The following is a 21,839-nucleotide window of genomic DNA, read 5'->3' on the forward strand; positions in this document are numbered from 1 at the left end:
GCTAAAGATAAATATATTGAATAAGTCACCAAATAAACTTTATATCAGACTGGATAGGGGAGACAGTGCTTCTTTGTCTACTACTACCACTTCAAGCAGCGACACTGTCAACAAGCATTCTGATTGGTTAGATGTGTACAAATTTTGTCGCTGATGTGAAAGCCTGCAAATTAACTGCACGGAAATAATGTGCAACGTTTGCATAGGCCTTAACTCAAACTCTTTTTAATGATGCAGTTGGGTCATTAAGATTCTTACAAATGAATGTCCTTTGGAATCAACAACTACATTCAACACACATAAAAACAATAAAAACATAAAGAATTCACTGACTCTTTCTCAAAAACGATGATGCATTACATTTTAATTATAAAGAACTTACTAACTCATCCAGCTTGAGTGAGTGATGTATCTTTAGACTTTCCTGTTTTTTCCACACTCTGCTGAGCTAAGCTTGACCACAGGAAGATTCTGGTCTTTTTGTCTGTGTGTATGGCTTTGTGGTCTAGCATCCAATGTGTGTATCAGCAAGGAAGCACGTCCATGTGTGTGTGCTGTGTCTCTGTCTCATTAACTGCACTTTGTCCACAGGAGGGAATGTTTGACAAAGGACGAAGAGAGGTAGAGCAGAGGGACAGAGAGATGGAAAAAGAAGAAAGAATGAAAAGAGGAGAGAAAGGGATGAAAAAGCACAGAGTAAAATTTAATTGGAGGGATTTTAGCGACATGTGATTTCCCACATTGTGTTATTTAAGACCATCACTATTAACTATATCCATAGCCTGTATATAAAAATGGATGTAGGTCTGGAAAGTGAAGCCAATACGCAAATCCCTGAATCTCTCAAATGACCAGCAGAGGGCAACTCCTGTTGTTGCAAAAAGAAGTCATCTTTTCTAGAACCTCAACCTTTTCTGAGTGAGTTTACAGTCTCAGTCACTAGTGTCAAGTCTGTTTAATTTGTAAATCATGAACTAAATTTAGAGGAAAAAACGATGATAAAGCTTGGTATGCATCCAAATATGTTCACTTCTGATTTGAAAAACCCAGGCTGCCACTGACCCAAATACTAAACTCGAGGCTTCAAAACAGCTGTTCACAACACAATGGGAGGCGTCTCGGTGGGTTTCCACTTGGCTTTTTCTTATCTTTCACCAGTAAGGTGATTTACTTGTAGCCACTCAAAGTTTACCTCTGTGGGAGGGCTGATTTTGTGACGAGAAAGAAAACAAAATCACTTCTTCTGGCTGATTTCATACAGCATCAAAATGCCTTGTGTTTTCACAAGACATTATAATTGTGACTCCTTTTGTCTGACTTTTCTTCTTCTTCAGGCTCTCTGCACCAACAGATACGTTCTTATGAAATGTGACCTTTTGAAGTTGGATTTAGCCCATTTTTCACTTTATGTACTCAATCACAAAACCAGGTATAGATGTAGAGACGGACACTGTAGATGTGAAGCAGTTCATGGCCTGAAACGTCTAACACAGTCCTTGTGAGAGTACTACACAAATTGTCAGGAAATCAACAGTCATTAGGAGTCATCACAGAGGGAACGTTAATGTGTGTACAAAATGAGCTTGATGGGCTTCTGTACTCTGGTTTCAACACAACATAAGTCCATTGTTCTTTTCTCCTGTAAATGTACTAATGTTTTACACGTGTGTTTGCATTTGAAATTCTGGACGGTAACAGATACTCACGCATGTTACACAGAAGCGAACACAGAATTTGTCTCAATTTCTGTGTCTCAATTTGTCTCAATTGTCTCAATTTGTCTCAATTGTCTCAATTTGTCTTTCTCTCTCTCACTCTGGCCTTCTCTCCTTATTCTTCAACACCAGGGATCTGTAATCATGTAGATAATGTAGAGTGTGAAAGGTGTGGCACAGGGGTGTCTTGTCATTAGAAATAAAACTGCATCACAGATTATGTTGGGATTGAGGACTTCAACCCAAATTAGGAATTCAAGGCACTTTCATACATGGTTTGGTCTGTATCATGGGACTTTTCAGTTTTAGCAGGTGTGAAAGGTGCCTCCAATCACCAATGGACCAAAATTTGGTGTGACAAACTGTGAAAACACTGTTTTGGATGGTTCGAACCTTTGGAACCATTTGCAGGAAGATGAGACAGCATTAAACAGTAGAAGAGGAAAGGCTCGAAGGATTGCTTGTTGTTTATCCAATCCAACAATATAATATTCCACCAGGACGTTCATTTTGTTGGGAGTAATACCATAATGACATTGCAAATGAAACAGAATTAACACATTGAACCAGTTCATTCATTCATTTCTCCAAATGGAAATACTTTTACTCTAAGCACTTCAATAAAAACACTTGAAGTTCAGTATCTTGCCAAAGTACACTTCGACATTCGTAATGGGGAAGACTGTGATTGAACTGCCAACCTTCTGGTTAGAGAAGGACCACTCTAACTCCTAACTCCTGAGCCACAGCCGCCCCTAACTAACTGGATCAAATGTAAAAAATGTAACAAAGACCTAAACCATTGTTTGGACTTTCAGGTGTGAAAATGTTTTGAAAGTCGCTATTTCCTGACCTCTGCTGCATCAGTTTTGACCAGTCTCCTTTTCATTTGTCACTCATTAGTGACATTTATGGACATGCACCACAAAATGACTCTTTTACTGTTGGTAGGCAGAATATAGAGAAGAGAGGAGAGTGAAGGAGGAGCATGAAGAGGTGAATCGGGTTGTATTTGTAGTGAGGGTTCAGTGAACTGCACGGGTAATGAAAAAACATGGAGCAGAGCAGTGAACAGGTGCTGACCATGTGTTCAGTGTTAAGGCAGTGACACACACACACACACACACACACACACACACACACACACACAGTCAATCTACGCCTGCCCCATGCACACAGTCTTGGACAAAACACAGCACAGGTCTGCAGGGTCATGTGTGTGTCTGTTATTTAGTATGTTTGCATTGTGTGTATGTGGATCTCACGACTCAGCGATGCGTGACAGAGTGAGATCGAGGAGGTACTAAATTCCTACATTTCTATGGGGAGTCTTCTCAGTTATTTACCCTGCTTGCTCTGTGCTTTTATTCTGAAAGGCACACACAGACTCTCAAAATACACACAATGGTCTGGAAACACAGCTGTATGTGAGATCATGGATTTGTCTTCATTTTAGGGTCAGTGGCGATGAGTCCCACCTGAACAGCAATGACACCTGGACCCATCACTGTTAGACATGCAGGGAAATGGACACACACATGAACAGGGAGAGGATAAAATGTGATTAGAAGTGGAGCTGGGATGTCGGCCCTGTAATGTTCAGTCAATGACATCATCCTGGGTTATCCAATCCCTGGTGAACAGCTCTATGTGCAGGTGTGAACGCCTCCAAGAGTTTGGATGCATTTGAGATCTGAGCACAAGTGGTTGCTGGAGACATATGAGACACATTCTAATGACTGGTGTGAACTGGGGAACCTATATAGCTGTCCACATGTGATCAGATCACGCAAGACCGATGTTACATGACCATTGATAGTTCTAAATCGACCTACTAATTCCATATTTGTCTGTCTGTCTGTGGAACACACACCTCACGAATAGAATGCACTATTGGAATGTGTATTGTTAAGGGCCCAGGTAATTGCAATTTGGACATTTTTCTTCCTTCAATGTTAATAAAATTGAATAAACTGGCGACCAACATTTGTTTCCTTGCTACAATGCTGAGCAGAACTACAGATCTGAAGATTGTGTTGGTTGCTTAACAAACCTCTGAAATAACCGACATGGAATGTATGAAAAAATGACACCAGTTCAGGGAATCATTCAAACCTATATATAGAGCTCACAAGTGAACAGTGATAAAGCATTAAATCAAATTTTCTAACTTCACTCTGCACCATAGACTGTTTATAAAAATGCTCTGCAAGCAACGTCCAGCACCCAAACAATAAAAAGTGACAGTATATTGTAGAACTGTTTGATGAGGACTCACTAATGACAAGCAATAATTCTGAAGAAGCTCCAGAGAATCAGCACAGGACAAGAGAACAGAAAAATTCTAAGAAGGCAGGTTCATATGTAGTTGGGCTTCTTTAGTCAAGGACACACTAAAACGGATTATTTTACCAGAGGCTGGAGAGCAATTGACTAGTAAATGATTGAAGCAACTTGGAATATGAGATAATATGTGATACATTAAGTGCTGTATCCAGTGGCATCCATGATGTTGTTGTCTGCCTTCCTGTCCGTTGTGCTGCCCTGCCTTCGATAGTTTCACCAGTGGTACTTCTACGTTTTCCTCAGTTCTCTGTCTGTTCATCTCTTCAGTGTTCTGTGAGTATACCAGCATTCTTCAAATGTTTATGCTTTGTGAGTGTATGACCCAGTTCGTCTGTTGATACCTCTGCCTGATCTGACTGCCTATACCTCTGTCTTTATTAAGACTCTTTTGAAAAAACTAAAACTGTTGTAGAATAGAGTCTTGCACTTGAGTCCTCATCTGTGGCCAGTCTTTACATTAAGGACGGTGTATCTAAGGCAGTTTATGGGTTGCCCCTTGAAGTGAGAATCACCTCTGGTATGAACTTGGCTGTGTCCCACCGCTCAGGCATGCAGGGTCCGTCATATAGGTCAGCTGGCAACATAACACTGGATGATCCATCTTAGCGTTCAGGCAGGTGAAGTCTGCCAGATGTTCAGTAGCTAGTGCATGCAACAGCATATCACTGAGGTAGTGCTGCTGGCTTTTAGGGGGTTTACTTTAGCAAACTCAGCTTGCTTGGCTTACAGAGAAGAGGAGAAATTCTAAATAGAACAGATGTGGAAGGTGAAATCCGATGTGGTAGTAGAGGCATTAAGGGGCTGTGACCCCCAGACTGGAGGAGTGGCTCCGGCAGATCCCAGGAACAACATCTGAACCCTCTGTGCAGAAGAGTCCTAGGAACAGCTAAGATACTGTGCAGAACCCTTAAACTCCCAGGCCTCCGGTAGAGGACCAGAGCTTGAGGGAGCCATACCACCCCATGTGGGGGTGCGAGGGAGATTCCAAAAATATATATATATCATTAATACTAATAACAATAATGATAATAAGCACAAGGTGGAATGTCCAACAAAATATAATAACTAAACTAATAATAATAAATAATAATAATAATAAAATTATCTTGTAGGAAAAGCGTGGCGATATTTAAAGGGCCCATATTGTGTAAAATACATTTTCTGGGCTTTAACTATCTGTAATTACTTCAAGGGGGTCAGTAGGGACCCTCAAAGTATGAAAACAGTCACTCCGGGGGCTTTTTCACTCAGTCCATTCTAAGAAATATGTTATCGAAACGTCTTGTTTCGTACTTCCTCCCCCGTATGAGTCATATGGGTTCGCACTCGTCTCTCAGCCCCACCCAGCCGGTACCAGTCAGGGACATTCAGGCACGACCAACTGGGATACTAGTTGCTTTTGATGTTGTGAGTATGGTATCTTACTTATTATTGTTTATTAATTTGTTTTTGTTTGTTTTGTATTATTTTTGTCCTTGACCAAGTGGTCCAGCTCTGGGCTCACCCCAAAACCCTTATTGGAGGGAGCTGGTCCATTGTGCATTGTTTCCCCTGAAAGCCACTCCCAGACCTAGAGGATAGTTAGATGTTACTATTTTAAGTACACATTTGTAACTTCAGCTTCACAGGTTTAATAATGTTTGCTTAAAATGTTTTTCATACGTGTGTAAAAATATTTGTGACATTCTTTGTTTTTATTTACTTCTCTCTGTTCATAATTTCACAATGGGACATTCACATTGCAGTAGCCTACTAAAAATACAACAACTGCACACTAAAAGTGGTATGTGCACATGTAGTCTAAGACAGAGGTCTTCGACAGGGGGTCCGCGACCCCTAGGGGGTCCGCGGAGGTACTGCAGGGGGGTCGCGAAATTGGTTGATTAGACAATTGTTTATATTTTTTTTTATTTTAAATAATTTTTTTCAACCAATTTTTTTCCCACAAATTTAAATGTCTTTAACTACACATTAACATGAATCCAACATATTGTAGCGAACGGATAAATGGAGGCAGAAGACGTTATCTTTCAGTCAGCAATGCACACATTCAGCGACACACAATAATAAAAACATGAATATATGAACCTGTGTATTATTTGAATAGCTTAGTATTGAATGCACAATGCACAGGGTAGCTATGTTTATACATGGCACTAGGCCCAGTTTAATATAAAACACAATTTTATACAATATATATAGTAGGGGGTCCCTGCTCCATCTCTCCATCAGTTTGGGGGTCCTTGGCCTGAAAAACGTTGAAGACCCCGGGTCTAAGAAGTACTATGTCCAAAGATATGAGAAGAAAAAAACACACCACTGTATCTTTAAGGACGTCGATTGACCAAAACGAAACTGAAAGACCAGTTGGTCTGCTCTTTCAGGAAAGAGACGGCATCGTGACAGAGAAACCTGCATTCAAACAAAAGCTGTGTGAATACCATTGTATTATGGAAGTATATCTTCACCTGTAATGGTAAGATTCATGCCGTCTACATGCCGTCTACTTATCATATATATTTATCATATATATATATATATATGATAAGTAGACGGCATATATCATATACATACTTTATGTGTGTCTAATTCAATAATGCTGCCATGTCTGAGTATGTGCGGACACAAAGCCTGTATCCTTTAGAGCAGAGCTTCTCAACAAAATGGGGTCGCGACAAAAATGTCAACATTTTTGGTTGATTAGACCATTTTTTATATTTCTTTTAATTTAAATTATTTTTTTCAACCAATTTTTTTTCCACAAATTTAAATGTCTTTAAATACACATTAACATGAATCTGTGAATTATTTTAATAGCTCAGTGTTGTATGCAAGATGTATGTATGTTATCTTTAAGTCTCGCTTCTCTCTTCTCATACCCCTCTCACGGCAGACTGCTTCCATCCAGTTGGGCGGGAGGGTGAACTTTTTGTATCAGGATGTGGGAGACTCTGAGCATGAGAGCGAAAGTGAGAGAGAGTTCAGAGACTGTTACTGACAGTTTGTTCATATTTTCTGCGAACGCTGAACCGAACGAATCAGTTTACAAATGATGAATGTGAACGGCGTTCATTCCAGCGAGACTGGATGTGTGTGTGTGTGTGTGTGTGTGTGCACGCGCGAACACACAGGTCATTTACACCGTGTTTTAAGCCTAAATGTCCGCGGATATCTTCCGACGAGGTGCATTCAGGGACCTTTGGAAATGCTGTGGACTTTCATGAATTGTAAATTTGTACAGTGATTTAGAGGAGATTTCAAAATATCAAAATATATATCCTGTATCGCAATATAGCCTAAAAATATTGCTATTTTTGTTCTAGGCCATATCACCCAGCCCTAATTAAGGTGCACAACAAGTTCAAGGTACATACACTATGCATTTGATTTTATTCATTATTAACCTCTGATTTTGAATTCATGAGGCTCATAGTTTTTAATCAGATTCTCTTGATATAAAAACCACAGGAACTGAAGGACTATTCGTCGACGACATTCTACAAGTTGCTGGCTCAAACCAGCAGCTACAAGGGGACAGGCCATGTTCCAATCACCTGAGAAGTAAGTACAATTAATTAAAATGGGACACAGTAAAATATTAAAGCAACACAATGTAGTGCTTTTACCTTAGTGGTAGCAATAATAAATAATAATAACAACTTGAATTTATATAGACCAGTGCAAAGTGTTCGAATTTGACACTGTGTGGTAATTATGCATAGTGACTGTCCTGGCTATTATATTTGAATCTTGCTAATCGGTAGGCAGTTGACGTATCTGGAGGTAGCCGACATCACCAATCACATCCTCCTCCTATAGAAACCAACATCTCCGATGGACGGAGAGTGCAGTATGAGTGTGCAGATTGTGGGGTTATGCTGATTACATGCATTAAGATTAATGATTGTGTAGTTACTGCAAAATGATCTTCAGATAAAAATTTTCGAGATTAATTGATCAATAAATTGATATCTTTACAAAACTTTTCGAGCTGCCTGTGGCAAATGGCGTTGCTACCGACAGCCAGATACAAATCATTCACTTTTCAGCATGTTTTATCAGAGCAAACATGCATAAAATCGAAACATAAATTGTCCAGCAGATTCTGCTGGGGTCTTGGAAGCTCATCTCAGGCCTGAGTGTATAGTAGAGAGTAATTCTTCCATTGTGTCATCCTTCACTCAGAGATGTGTTTTGATAATTGCTACTTCACTTGGATGTTTGAGCTTGACTGTGCAGAATGACGTACACTGGTGCATATACATTGACTGTAATTGACATATTGGAGCTCTAAATGATTTGGCTGTTAATGTCTGTCATTGTAAAAACATTTCTACCATTTGTGTTAAAGGTCTCCTGACGAAGAAGGATCAGTCTCTCCTGAACCCAGCCATGTTTCTGTGAAAAGTGACAGCTCCATGGGCAAACTTATCAACTTCAGTGACAGACAACAAAGGTGAGATAATTTTGGTAATGCCAGGGCTGTGGTGCAGTTTGATTGGATAAGTCACAAAGAGTTTGGGTGACTACTTCATTGTTTACTTACATCTCCCTTTCTGTCTGTCCTTTTTCAAACCATAAGCTGCATTTCCAAAGTTGTCCGTTTTAGGTGCTTGATATTCAGTTTTATATAGATGGCAGGTATAACACAGTCAAGCCTTATGACTAAAACATAGTAGTGTGGATGTAGCCTGAGCCAAGGTAGGAAAAACAATGGACTTCATGCAAGAAAAATGTATTCTTTTCCTAAATTTCTCATACATTTGATGTAGTTAGTTCGAACAAACATGACATGTCAGATTTAACAAACTCTTCTAACTTTGCTGTGACAAATAAAGTGTATATAGTGTGTATATGTATATATATATATATGTATATATATATATAGTGCGAGCCAGCACTCAATAGGCAGCTCCATTTGCATTCAGCTGTGCACAGCCTACCAGAGCCCTCGACACCAGCCACCGGCAATGCACAGAGCCACCAATCACCATCTACAGTGGCTGCCCTGTGCTCCAGTGGCCAAACCAAGGATCCAATGGCCCCAGTCCATAAAAAGAGCAGTATGGCAGCAATTTGATGAAAATGTGGATCGCATCTTGGAAGGAATTATCAAGGTGGACATGGAACAGTGGCTGAGAACCATGGCCACTATCATAGTGAGCATCGCAGTTGAGTGATTTGGGATTGTGCAAACCTATTCAAGCTGACTAAGCTGCTCCCGGGCCAGAAAAGAATGGGTCGCTTGACCTGCTCCACAGAAGTCACAAACAACCACCTCAAGAGCACCTACAGTGGCAACAGGAGAGACCAACAACTGGGTTTATATAACGCTCTGATAACACAAACAGACCCAACAACAGATTTTAATCTTTAAGAGCCCTGTCTGAGTAAAGTGTAAGAAGTGGTGAGGAGAGCTACATCCATCTTAGCACCTGGACCGAGTGGAGTACCATGCAGGTACTATTAGAACTGTCCGAAGCTGCAGCATTGTCTTTGGAGGGCCCTGAAGGTGATCTGGAGAAGAGGGAAGATTGCCCAGCCATGGATATATGCTGAGGGGGTATTCATCCCAAAAGAAGAGCTGTTAGAAAACATTGATCAGTTCTGAATCATCTCCTTTCTCAGCGTAGAGAGCAAGATCTTCTTCAGCGTTGTGACCAGGAGACTTTTCGACTTTCTGTTGGGCAACAACTACATTGATACATCGGTACAGAAGGGAGGTATACCTCGGCCCCTGGTTGCCTAGAACACACAGGCGTGGTGACGCAGATCATCAGAGAGGCGAAAGAGGGCAAATGAGATCTGGCTTTACTGTTGCCTGACCTTACCAACGCATATGGGTCAATACCCCACAAGTTGGTCGAGGTTGCACTGGAGAGACATCATATACCCCAGAAGGTTAAAGACCTCATACTGGGATACTACAGTGAGTTCAGGTTGAGCGTCTCTCAGGCCAAGTGACATCGGACTGGCACCAACTGCAAGTGGGAATAATCACTGGTTGTACCATCTCCGTTACCCTCTTTGCGCTGGCAATGAGCATGCTGGTTAAGTCAGCAGAACCAGAGTGCCGCCCCTTTAGCAAATCCGGAGTGAGGCAGCCACCTATCAGAGCCTTCATGGATGACCTGACGGGGACATCATCATCAGTGCCAGGAGCCCGGTGGATCCTTCATGGGTTGGAGAAGCTCATGTCATGGGGACGCATGAGTTTCAAACCTGCATAGTCCCGTCCCTTGTTTCTGAAAAGAGGAAAGTCACAGACAAGTTCAGCTTCAGGGTGGGAGAGGTCCACATACCATCCGTCACAGAAGAAACAGTGAAGAGCCTTGGGAAGGTCTTCAACTGCAGCCTGAAGGACACTGAATCCATCAAGGCCACCAGTGCCGACCTGGGAGGATGGTTAAGAACTGGGGACAGGTCTGGACTCCCTGAAAAGTTCAAGGCCTGGGTCTACCAACACGGTATCCTCCCAAGAATCGTCTGGCCTCTGCTCATATATGAATCCCAATGACCATTGTTGAAGGTTTTGAGCGCATTATGAGCAGCAACCTGCGCAGATGGCTGGGCTTGCCATGGAGCCTGAGCAGCATAGCACTGTTTGGAAACCGCAAACAAGATCAGACTTCCTGCAATATGCTGGATCGATGGATTCCAGAGTGGCTGGTGCAGGAATCATAATGAGGACAGGGAGGAAGTGGAGGGTGACTTGGATGTTTGAGCTTGACTGTGCAGAATGACGTACACTGGTGCATATACATTGACTGTAATTGAGATATTGGAGCTCTAAATGATTTGGCTGTTAATGTTTGTCATTGTAAAAACATTTCTACCATTTGTGTTAAAGGTTTTCTGACGAAGAAGGATCAGTCTCTTCTGAACACAGCCATGTTTCTGTGAAAAGTGACAGCTCCATGGGCAAACTTATCAACTTCAGTGACAAACAACAAAGGTGAGATAATGTTGGTAATGCCAGGGCTGTGGTACAGTTTGATTGGATAAGTCACAAAGAGTTTGGGTGACTGCTTCATTGTTTGCTGCATTTCCAAAGTTGTCCGTTTTAGGTGCTTGATATTCAGTTTTATATAGATGGCAGGTATAACACAGTCAAGCCTTATGACTAAAACATAGTAGTGTGGATGTAGCCTGAGCCAAGGTAGGAAAAACAATGGACTTCATGCAAGAAAAATGTATTCTTTTCCTAAATTTCTCATACATTTGATGTAGTTAGTTCGAACAAACATGACATGTCAGATTTAACAAACTCTTCTAACTTTGCTGTGACAAATAAAGTGTATATAGTGTGTATATGTATATATATATATATGTATATATATATATAGTGCGAGCCAGCACTCAATAGGCAGCTCCATTTGCATTCAGCTGTGCACAGCCTACCAGAGCCCTCGACACCAGCCACCGGCAATGCACAGAGCCACCAATCACCATCTACAGTGGCTGCCCTGTGCTCCAGTGGCCAAACCAAGGATCCAATGGCCCCAGTCCATAAAAAGAGCAGTATGGCAGCAATTTGATGAAAATGTGGATCGCATCTTGGAAGGAATTATCAAGGTGGACATGGAACAGTGGCTGAGAACCATGGCCACTATCATAGTGAGCATCGCAGTTGAGTGATTTGGGATTGTGCAAACCTATTCAAGCTGACTAAGCTGCTCCCGGGCCAGAAAAGAATGGGTCGCTTGACCTGCTCCACAGAAGTCACAAACAACCACCTCAAGAGCACCTACAGTGGCAACAGGAGAGACCAACAACTGGGTTTATATAACGCTCTGATAACACAAACAGACCCAACAACAGATTTTAATCTTTAAGAGCCCTGTCTGAGTAAAGTGTAAGAAGTGGTGAGGAGAGCTACATCCATCTTAGCACCTGGACCGAGTGGAGTACCATGCAGGTACTATTAGAACTGTCCGAAGCTGCAGCATTGTCTTTGGAGGGCCCTGAAGGTGATCTGGAGGAGAGGGAAGATTGCCCAGCCATGGATATATGCTGAGGGGGTATTCATCCCAAAAGAAGAGCTGTTAGAAAACATTGATCAGTTCTGAATCATCTCCTTTCTCAGCGTAGGAGCAAGATCTTCTTCAGCGTTGTGACCAGGAGACTTTTCGACTTTCTGTTGGGCAACAACTACATTGATACATCGGTACAGAAGGGAGGTATACCTCGCGTCCCTGGTTGCCTAGAACACACAGGCGTGGTGACGCAGATCATCAGAGAGGCGAAAGAGGGCAAATGAGATCTGGCTTTACTGTTGCCTGACCTTACCAACGCATATGGGTCAATACCCCACAAGTTGGTCGAGGTTGCACTGGAGGACATCATATACCCCAGAAGGTTAAAGACCTCATACTGGGATACTACAGTGAGTTCAGGTTGAGCGTCTCCTCAGGCCAAGTGACATCGGACTGGCACCAACTGCAAGTGGGAATAATCACTGGTTGCACCATCTCCGTTACCCTCTTTGCGCTGGCAATGAGCATGCTGGTTAAGTCAGCAGAACCAGAGTGCCGGCCCCTTTAGCAAATCCGGAGTGAGGCAGCCACCTATCAGAGCCTTCATGGATGACCTGACGGTGACATCATCATCAGTGCCAGGAGCCCGGTGGATCCTTCATGGGTTGGAGAAGCTCATGTCATGGGGACGCATGAGTTTCAAACCTGCATAGTCCCGTCCCTTGTTTCTGAAAAGAGGGAAAGTCACAGACAAGTTCAGCTTCAGGGTGGGAGAGGTCCACATACCATCCGTCACAGAAGAAACAGTGAAGAGCCTTGGGAAGGTCTTCAACTGCAGCCTGAAGGACACTGAATCCATCAAGGCCACCAGTGCCGACCTGGGAGGATGGTTAAGAACTGGGGACAGGTCTGGACTCCCTGAAAAGTTCAAGGCCTGGGTCTACCAACACGGGATCCTCCCAAGAATCGTCTGGCCTCTGCTCATATATGAATCCCAATGACCATTGTTGAAGGTTTTGAGCGCATTATGAGCAGCAACCTGCGCAGATGGCTGGGCTTGCCATGGAGCCTGAGCAGCATAGCACTGTTTGGAAACCGCAAACAAGATCAGACTTCCTGCAATATGCTGGATCGATGGATTCCAGAGTGGCTGGTGCAGGAATCATAATGAGGACAGGGAGGAAGTGGAGGGTGACTTGGATGTTTGAGCTTGACTGTGCAGAATGACGTACACTGGTGCATATACATTGACTGTAATTGAGATATTGGAGCTCTAAATGATTTGGCTGTTAATGTCTGTCATTGTAAAAACATTTCTACCATTTGTGTTAAAGGTTTTCTGACGAAGAAGGATCAGTCTCTTCTGAACCCAGCCATGTTTCTGTGAAAAGTGACAGCTCCATGGGCAAACTTATCAACTTCAGTGACAAACAACAAAGGTGAGATAATGTTGGTAATGCCAGGGCTGTGGTACAGTTTGATTGGATAAGTCACAAAGAGTTTGGGTGACTGCTTCATTGTTTACTTACATCTCCCTTTCTGTCTGTCCTTTTTCAAACCATAAGCTGCATTTCCAAAGTTGTCCGTTTTAGGTGCTTGATATTCAGTTTTATATAGATGGCAGGTATAACACAGTCAAGCCTTATGACTAAAACATAGTAGTGTGGATGTAGCCTTAGCCAAGGTAGGAAAAACAATGGACTTCATGCAAGAAAAATGTATTCTTTTCCTAAATTTCTCATACATTTGATGGTATGGTTAGTTCGTACAAACATGACATGTCAGATTTAACAAACTCTTCTAACTTTGCTGTGACAAATAAAGTATATAAAGTGTGTGTATATATATACAGTGGATATAAAAAGTATATACACCCCTGTTAAAATCCCAGGTTTTTGTGATGTAAAAAAATGAGACAAAGATAAATCATTTGCGAACTTTTTCCACCTTTAATGTGACCTATAACGTGAACAATTCAATTGAAAACAAATTGAAATCTTTTAGGGGAAACATAAAATAAAAAACTTACAATAACCTGGTTGCATAAGTGTGCACACCCTTAAACTAATACTTTGTTGAAGCACCTTTGATTCTATTACAGCACTCAGTCTTTTTGGGTAGGAATCTATTAGCATGGCACATCTTGACTTGGCAATATTTGCCCACTCTTCTTTGCAAAAGCGCTCCAAATCTGTCAGATTGCGAGGGCATCTCCTGTACACAGCCCTCTTCAGATCACCCCACAGATGTTCGATTGGATTCAGGTCTGGGCTCTGGCTGGGCCATTCCAAAACATGAATCTTCTTCTGGTGAAGCCATGCTTTTGTTGATTTGGATGTATGCTTTGGGTCGTTGTCATGCTGAAAGGTGAAATTCTCTTCATCTTCAGCTTTCTAACGGAAGCCTGAAGGTTTTGTTCCAAAATTGACTGGTATTTGGAACTGTTCATAATTCCCTCAACCTTGTGAAACGGCCCGGTTCCAGCTGAAGAAAAACAGCCCCAAAGCATGATGCTGCCACCACCATGCTTCACTGTGGGTATGGTGTTCTTTGGGTGATGTGCAGTGTTGTTTTGCACCAAACATACCTTTTGGAATTATGGCCAAAAGTTCAACCTTGGTTTCATCAGACCATAACACATTTCCCCACATGCTTTTGGGAGACTTCATGTATGCTTTTGCAAAATTTACCCGGGCTTGGATGTTTACTTCGTAAGAAAAGGCTTCCATCTTGCCACCCTACCCCATAGCCCAAACATATGAAGAATACAGGAGATTGTTGTCACATGTAGTACACAGCCAGTACTTGCCAGAAATTCCTGCAGCTCCTTTAATGTTGCTGTAGGCCTCTTGAAAGCCTCCTGACCAGTTTTCTTCTCGTCTTTTCATCAATTTTGGAGGGACGTCCAGTTCTTGGTAATGTCACTGTTGTGCCATATTTTCTCCACTTGATGATGGCTCTCTTCATTGTGTTCCATGGTATATCTAATGCCTTGGAAATTCTTTTGTACCCTTCTCCTGACTGATACTTTTCAACAATGAGATCCCTCTGATGCTTAGGAAGCTCTCTGTGGACCATGGCTTTTGCTGTAAGATTCAACTCAGAAAATGTCCGGAAAATCCTACTAGAACAGCTGAACTTTATTTGGGATTATTCAGAGTCACTTTAAATGATGGCAGGAGTGTACTGATTACTATTTAACATGAGTTTGAATGTGATTGGTTAATTCTGAACACAGCCACATCCCCAGTTATAAGAGGGTGTGCACACTTATGCAAACGCATTATTTTATTTTTTAATTTTTAATTTTTCCCCCTAAAATATTTCAGTTTGTTTTTCAATTGAATTGTTCACGTTATAGGTCACATTAATGGTGGAAAAAGTTCTGATATGATTTATCTTGGTCTCATTTTTTGACATCACAAAAACATGGCATTTTAACAGCGGTGTGTAGACTTTTTATATCCACTGTATATAGTGCGAGCCAGCACTCAATAGGCAGCTCCATTTGCATTCAGCTGTGCACAGCCTACCAGAGCCCTCGACACCAGCCACCGGCAATGCACAGAGCCACCAATCACCATCTACAGTGGCTGCCCTGTGCTCCAGTGGCCAAACCAAGGATCCAATGGCCCCAGTCCATAAAAAGAGCAGTATGGCAGCAATTTGATGAAAATGTGGATCGCATCTTGGAAGGAATTATCAAGGGGGACATGGAACAGTGGCTGAGAACCATGGCCACTATCATAGTGAGCATCGCAGTTGAGTGATTTGGGATTGTGCAAACCTATTCAAGCTGACTAAGCTGCTCCCGGGCCAGAAAAGAATGGGTCGCTTGACCTGCTCCACAGAAGTCACAAACAACCACCTCAAGAGCACCTACAGTGGCAACAGGAGAGACCAACAACTGGGTTTATATAACGCTCTGATAACACAAACAGACCCAACAACAGATTTTAATCTTTAAGAGCCCTGTCTGAGTAAAGTGTAAGAAGTGGTGAGGAGAGCTACATCCATCTTAGCACCTGGACCGAGTGGAGTACCATGCAGGTACTATTAGAACTGTCCGAAGCTGCAGCATTGTCTTTGGAGGGCCCTGAAGGTGATCTGGAGGAGAGGGAAGATTGCCCAGCCATGGATATATGCTGAGGGGTATTCATCCCAAAAGAAGAGCTGTTAGAAAACATTGATCAGTTCTGAATCATCTCCTTTCTCAGCGTAGAGAGCAAGATCTTCTTCAGCGTTGTGGCTAGGAGACTTTTCGACTTTCTGTTGGGCAACAACTACATTGATACATCGGTACAGAAGGGAGGTATACCTCGCGGTCCTGGTTGCCTAGAACACACAGGCGTGGTGACGCAGATCATCAGAGAGGCGAAAGAGGGCAAATGAGATCTGGCTTTACTGTTGCCTGACCTTACCAACGCATATGTGTCAATACCCCACAAGTTGGTCGAGGTTGCACTGGAGAGACATCATATACCCCAGAAGGTGAAAGACCTCATACTGGGATACTACAGTGAGTTCAGGTTGAGGGTCTCCTCAGGCCAAGTGACATCAGACTGGCACCAACTGCAAGTGGGAATAATCACTGGTTGCACCATCTCCGTTACCCTCTTTGCGCTGGCAATGAGCATGCTGGTTAAGTCAGCAGAACCAGAGTGCCGCCCCTTTAGCAAATCCGGAGTGAGGCAGCCACCTATCAGAGCCTTCATGGATGACCTGACGGTGACATCATCATCAGTGCCAGGAGCCCGGTGGATCCTTCATGGGTTGGAGAAGCTCATGTCATGGGGACGCATGAGTTTCAAACCTGCATAGTCCCGTCCCTTGTTTCTGAAAAGAGGGAAAGTCACAGACAAGTTCAGCTTCAGGGTGGAGAGGTCCACATACCATCCGTCACAGAAGAAACAGTGAAGAGCCTTGGGAAGGTCTTCAACTGCAGCCTGAAGGTCACTGAATTCATCAAGGCCACCAGTGCCGACCTGGGAGGATGGTTAAGAACTGGGGACAGGTCTGGACTCCCTGAAAAGTTCAAGGCCTGGGTCTACCAACACGGGATCCTCCCAAGAATCGTCTGGCCTCTGCTCATATATGAATCCCAATGACCATTGTTGAAGGTTTTGAGCGCATTGTGAGCAGCAACCTGCGCAGATGGCTGGGCTTGCCACGGAGCCTGAGCAGCATAGCACTGTTTGGAAACCGCAAACAAGATCAGACTTCCTGCAATATGCTGGATCGATGGATTCCAGAGTGGCTGGTGCAGGAATCATAATGAGGACAGAGAGGAAGTGGAGGGTGACTTGGATGTTTGAGCTTGACTGTGCAGAATGACGTACACTGGTGCATATACATTGACTGTAATTGAGATATTGGAGCTCTAAATGATTTGGCTGTTAATGTCTGTCATTGTAAAAACATTTCTACCATTTGTGTTAAAGGTTTTCTGACGAAGAAGGATCAGTCTCTTCTGAACCCAGCCATGTTTCTGTGAAAAGTGACAGCTCCATGGGCAAACTTATCAACTTCAGTGACAAACAACAAAGGTGAGATAATGTTGGTAATGCCAGGGCTGTGGTACAGTTTGATTGGATAAGTCACAAAGAGTTTGGGTGACTGCTTCATTGTTTACTTACATCTCCTTTCTGTCTGTCCTTTTCAAACCATAAGCTGCATTTCCAAAGTTGTCCGTTTTAGGTGCTTGATATTCAGTTTTATATAGATGGCAGGTATAACACAGTCAAGCCTTATGACTAAAACATAGTAGTGTGGATGTAGCCTGAGCCAAGGTAGGAAAACAATGGACTTCATGCAAGAAAAATGTATTCTTTTCCTAAATTTCTCATACATTTGATGTAGTTAGTTCGAACAAACATGACATGTCAGATTTAACAAACTCTTCTAACTTTGCTGTGACAAATAAAGTGTATATAGTGTGTATATGTATATATATATATATGTATATATATATATAGTGAAGCCAGCACTCAATAGGCAGCTCCATTTGCATTCAGCTGTGCACAGCCTACCAGAGCCCTCGACACCAGCCACCGGCAATGCACAGAGCCACCAATCACCATCTACAGTGGCTGCCCTGTGCTCCAGTGGCCAAACCAAGGATCCAATGGCCCCAGTCCATAAAAAGAGCAGTATGGCAGCAATTTGATGAAAATGTGGATCGCATCTTGGAAGGAATTATCAAGGGGGACATGGAACAGTGGCTGAGAACCATGGCCACTATCATAGTGAGCATCGCAGTTGAGTGATTTGGGATTGTGCAAACCTATTCAAGCTGACTAAGCTGCTCCCGGCCAGAAAAGAATGGGTCGCTTGACCTGCTCCACAGAAGTCACAAACAACCACCTCAAGAGCACCTACAGTGGCAACAGGAGAGACCAACAACTGGGTTTATATAACGCTCTGATAACACAAACAGACCCAACAACAGATTTTAATCTTTAAGAGCCCTGTCTGAGTAAAGTGTAAGAAGTGGTGAGGAGAGCTACATCCATCTTAGCACCTGGACCGAGTGGAGTACCATGCAGGTACTATTAGAACTGTCCGAAGCTGCAGCATTGTCTTTGGAGGGCCCTGAAGGTGATCTGGAGGAGAGGGAAGATTGCCCAGCCATGGATATATGCTGAGGGGTATTCATCCCAAAAGAAGAGCTGTTAGAAAACATTGATCAGTTCTGAATCATCTCCTTTCTCAGCGTAGAGAGCAAGATCTTCTTCAGCGTTGTGACCAGGAGACTTTTCGACTTTCTGTTGGGCAACAACTACATTGATACATCGGTACAGAAGGGAGGTATACCTCGCGTCCCTGGTTGCCTAGAACACACAGGCGTGGTGACGCAGATCATCAGAGAGGCGAAAGAGGGCAAATGAGATCTGGCTTTACTGTTGCCTGACCTTACCAACGCATGGGTCAATACCCCACAAGTTGGTCGAGGTTGCACTGGAGAGACATCATATACCCCAGAAGGTTAAAGACCTCATACTGGGATACTACAGTGAGTTCAGGTTGAGCGTCTCCTCAGGCCAAGTGACATCGGACTGGCACCAACTGCAAGTGGGAATAATCACTGGTTGTACCATCTCCGTTACCCTCTTTGCGCTGGCAATGAGCATGCTGGTTAAGTCAGCAGAACCAGAGTGCGGCCCCTTTAGCAAATCCGGAGTGAGGCAGCCACCTATCAGAGCCTTCATGGATGACCTGACGGTGACATCATCATCAGTGCCAGGAGCCCGGTGGATCCTTCATGGGTTGGAGAAGCTCATGTCATGGGGACGCATGAGTTTCAAACCTGCATAGTCCGTCCCTTGTTTCTGAAAAGAGGGAAAGTCACAGACAAGTTCAGCTTCAGGGTGGGAGAGGTCCACATACCATCCGTCACAGAAGAAACAGTGAAGAGCCTTGGGAAGGTCTTCAACTGCAGCCTGAAGGACACTGAATCCATCAAGGCCACCAGTGCCGACCTGGGAGGATGGTTAAGAACTGGGGACAGGTCTGGACTCCCTGAAAAGTTCAAGGCCTGGGTCTACCAACACGGTATCCTCCCAAGAATCGTCTGGCCTCTGCTCATATATGAATCCCAATGACCATTGTTGAAGGTTTTGAGCGCATTATGAGCAGCAACCTGCGCAGATGGCTGGGCTTGCCATGGAGCCTGAGCAGCATAGCACTGTTTGGAAACCGCAAACAAGATCAGACTTCCTGCAATATGCTGGATCGATCGATTCCAGAGTGGCTGGTGCAGGAATCATAATGAGGACAGGGAGGTAGTGGAGGGTGACTTGGATGTTTGAGCTTGACTGTGCAGAATGACGTACACTGGTGCATATACATTGACTGTAATTGAGATATTGGAGCTCTAAATGATTTGGCTGTTAATGTCTGTCATTGTAAAAACATTTCTACCATTTGTGTTAAAGGTTTTCTGACGAAGAAGGATCAGTCTCTTCTGAACCCAGCCATGTTTCTGTGAAAAGTGACAGCTCCATGGGCAAACTTATCAACTTCAGTGACAAACAACAAAGGTGAGATAATGTTGGTAATGCCAGGGCTGTGGTACAGTTTGATTGGATAAGTCACAAAGAGTTTGGGTGACTGCTTCATTGTTTACTTACATCTCCCTTTCTGTCTGTCCTTTTCAAACCATAAGCTGCATTTCCAAAGTTGTCCGTTTTAGGTGCTTGATATTCAGTTTTATATAGATGGCAGGTATAACACAGTCAAGCCTTATGACTAAAACATAGTAGTGTGGATGTAGCCTGAGCCAAGGTAGGAAAACAATGGACTTCATGCAAGAAAAATGTATTCTTTTCCTAAATTTCTCATACATTTGATGGTATGGTTAGTTCAGTACAAACATGACATGTCAGATTTAACAAACTCTTCTAACTTTGCTGTGACAAATAAAGTATATAAAGTGTGTGTATATATATACAGTGGATATAAAAAGTATATACACCCTGTTAAAATCCCAGGTTTTTGTGATGTAAAAATGAGACAAAGATAAATCATTTGCGAACTTTTTCCACCTTTAATGTGACCTATAACGTGAACAATTCAATTGAAAAACAAATTGAAATCTTTTAGGGGAAACATAAAAATAAAAACTTACAATAACCTGGTTGCATAAGTGTGCACACCCTTAAACTAATACTTTGTTGAAGCACCTTTTGATTCTATTACAGCACTCAGTCTTTTTGGGTAGGAATCTATTAGCATGGCACATCTTGACTTGGCAATATTTGCCCACTCTTCTTTGCAAAAGCGCTCCAAATCTGTCAGATTGCGAGGGCATCTCCTGTACACAGCCCTCTTCAGATCACCCCACAGATGTTCGATTGGATTCAGGTCTGGGCTCTGGCTGGGCCATTCCAAAACATGAATCTTCTTCTGGTGAAGCCATGCTTTTGTTGATTTGGATGTATGCTTTGGGTCGTTGTCATGCTGAAAGGTGAAATTCCTCTTCATCTTCAGCTTTCTAACGGAAGCCTGAAGGTTTTGTGCCAAAATTGACTGGTATTTGGAACTGTTCATAATTCCCTCAACCTTGACGAACGGCCCCGGTTCCAGCTGAAGAAAAACAGCCCCAAAGCATGATGCTGCCACCACCATGCTTCACTGTGGGTATGGTGTTCTTTGGGTGATGTGCAGTGTTGTTTTTGCACCAAACATACCTTTTGGAATTATGGCCAAAAAGTTCAACCTTGGTTTCATCAGACCATAACACATTTCCCCACATGCTTTTGGGAGACTTCATGTATGCTTTTGCAAAATTTAGCCGGGCTTGGATGTTTACTTCGTAAGAAAAGGCTTCCATCTTGCCACCCTACCCCATAGCCCAAACATATGAAGAATACGGGAGATTGTTGTCACATGTAGTACACAGCCAGTACTTGCCAGAAATTCCTGCAGCTCCTTTAATGTTGCTGTAGGCCTCTTGAAAGCCTCCCTGACCAGTTTTCTTCTCGTCTTTTCATCAATTTTGGAGGGACGTCCAGTTCTTGGTAATGTCACTGTTGTGCCATATTTTCTCCACTTGATGATGGCTCTCTTCATTGTGTTCCATGGTATATCTAATGCCTTGGAAATTATTTTGTACCCTTCTCCTGACTGATACTTTTCAACAATGAGATCCCTCTGATGCTTAGGAAGCTCTCTGTGGACCATGGCTTTTGCTGTAAGATTCAACTCAGAAAATGTCCGGAAAATCCTACTAGAACAGCTGAACTTTATTTGGGATTATTCAGAGTCACTTTAAATGATGGCAGGAGTGTACTGATTACTATTT

General features: G+C 42.9%; 1 protein-coding gene across 3 annotated transcripts in view; it reads left to right on the forward strand.

Moving 5' to 3' along the window:
- Window positions 1-6,433: 6,433 nt before the first annotated feature.
- LOC118111243 overlaps window positions 6,434-21,839 on the forward strand; it is a 47,636-nt gene continuing 32,230 nt past the window's right edge. The window contains exons 1-8 of one of the 3 annotated variants that reach the window (XM_035159673.2): window positions 6,434-6,537; window positions 7,385-7,427; window positions 7,506-7,622; window positions 8,413-8,517; window positions 10,912-11,016; window positions 13,372-13,476; window positions 17,479-17,583; window positions 19,972-20,076. In XM_035159673.2, coding sequence (XP_035015564.2) covers window positions 7,603-7,622; window positions 8,413-8,517; window positions 10,912-11,016; window positions 13,372-13,476; window positions 17,479-17,583; window positions 19,972-20,076 — 545 coding nt within the window. In that variant the 5' untranslated portion in view covers window positions 6,434-6,537; window positions 7,385-7,427; window positions 7,506-7,602. The remainder of the gene's footprint in view (window positions 6,538-7,384; window positions 7,428-7,505; window positions 7,623-8,412; window positions 8,518-10,911; window positions 11,017-13,371; window positions 13,477-17,478; window positions 17,584-19,971; window positions 20,077-21,839) is intronic. The other 2 variants (XM_035159672.2, XM_035159675.2) reach the window with 2 other exon arrangements.

The sequence above is a fragment of the Hippoglossus stenolepis genome, chromosome 6 (genome assembly GCF_022539355.2).
Source record: "Hippoglossus stenolepis isolate QCI-W04-F060 chromosome 6, HSTE1.2, whole genome shotgun sequence".
In the NCBI taxonomy this organism is placed as follows: Eukaryota; Metazoa; Chordata; class Actinopteri; order Pleuronectiformes; family Pleuronectidae; genus Hippoglossus; species Hippoglossus stenolepis.